This window comes from Carcharodon carcharias, chromosome 19, assembly GCF_017639515.1.
Source record: "Carcharodon carcharias isolate sCarCar2 chromosome 19, sCarCar2.pri, whole genome shotgun sequence".
Taxonomy (NCBI): Eukaryota; Metazoa; Chordata; class Chondrichthyes; order Lamniformes; family Lamnidae; genus Carcharodon; species Carcharodon carcharias.
This window is the reverse complement of record NC_054485.1, coordinates 68,608,547-68,609,550: the sequence shown is the minus strand read 5'-3', so window position 1 is coordinate 68,609,550 and position 1,004 is coordinate 68,608,547. Positions and strand designations below refer to the sequence as shown.

At 47.7% G+C, this 1,004-nt stretch overlaps 1 protein-coding gene across 1 annotated transcript; it reads left to right on the top strand.

The window, feature by feature from the left end:
• Positions 1 to 238: 238 nt before the first annotated feature.
• Positions 239 to 784, top strand: LOC121291215 (zinc finger protein 664-like). The gene has a single exon (XM_041212300.1). The coding sequence runs from the start codon at positions 239 to 241 to the stop codon at positions 782 to 784; it is 546 nt and encodes a 181-aa protein (XP_041068234.1).
• The last annotated feature ends 220 nt before the right edge of the window (positions 785 to 1,004 follow it).

The window sequence follows — 1,004 nt, the reverse complement described above, 5'->3', positions numbered from 1 at the left end:
AGGTCAGGGGAGTTTTGACATATCATCAGATCTGAAACTGGTCAGTGGTGTGGAGCCTTCCATCAGAAACAACCTTTCCGAAGGTTCACCTGTGGGCGATTGGTCAGGGTGAGGCTGGGAAGAAGTGTGAGTGGCTCCAAGTGTGGTGAGACCTTCAATCATTCTTCGAGCCTCATGAACCACTGACTCATTCCTACTGGTGAGAGGCTGTTGAAGTGTGAGGTGTGAGCAGGACTCCATGGACTCATACAATCACCTAACACACAAGGTGCACCTGTTGTCCAACTGTTCACACAAGGACAACCACATGGTAGAGAAACCATTCAAGTGTGATATGTGTGACCAAGCCTTCACTAAGTCATCAACCCTTATGAATCAGCGACGCATCCACAATGGGGAGAAGACTGTCAAGTGTGAGGTTTGTAACAGGGACTTTGCACAGTCATCAGGCCTGGTGATTTACCAGCACATTCACACAGGGGAGAAACCATTCATATGCGAGGTGTTTGGCAAATCATTCTCACAGTCATTGACCCACCTTGTACACCAACGCATTCACACAGGGGAGAATCCATTCACATGTGAGATTTGCAATAAATCATTCTTGTATTCACCACAACTCTGCATACACCAACACATTCACACAGGGGAGAAACCATTCACATGTGAGGTGTGCGACAAATCATTCTCGAACTCATCAACCCTTCACAAAGACCAACGCATTCACACAGGTGAGAAGCTGTTCACATTTGAGGCATGTGACAAATCCTTCTCGAACTCATGAAGCCTCTGTGAACACCGACATATTCACACTGGGGAGAAACCATTGACATGCAAGGTGTGTCACAAATCATTCGCAAAGTCATCGTCCCTCCGCAAACACCAACGCAATCACACCGGGGAAAAACCGGGCAAGTGTGAAGTGTGTGACAAAGCCTTCACACAGTTAGGGAACCTCCTGGTCCATCAGAGGATCCACACAGGGGAGAAACCCTTCAAGTGTG

Excerpts from the sequence above, each read along its gene's own strand:
- LOC121291215 (XM_041212300.1), top strand. The coding sequence starts at position 239 with ATGGACTCATACAATCACCTAACACACAAGGTGCACCTGTTGTCCAAC.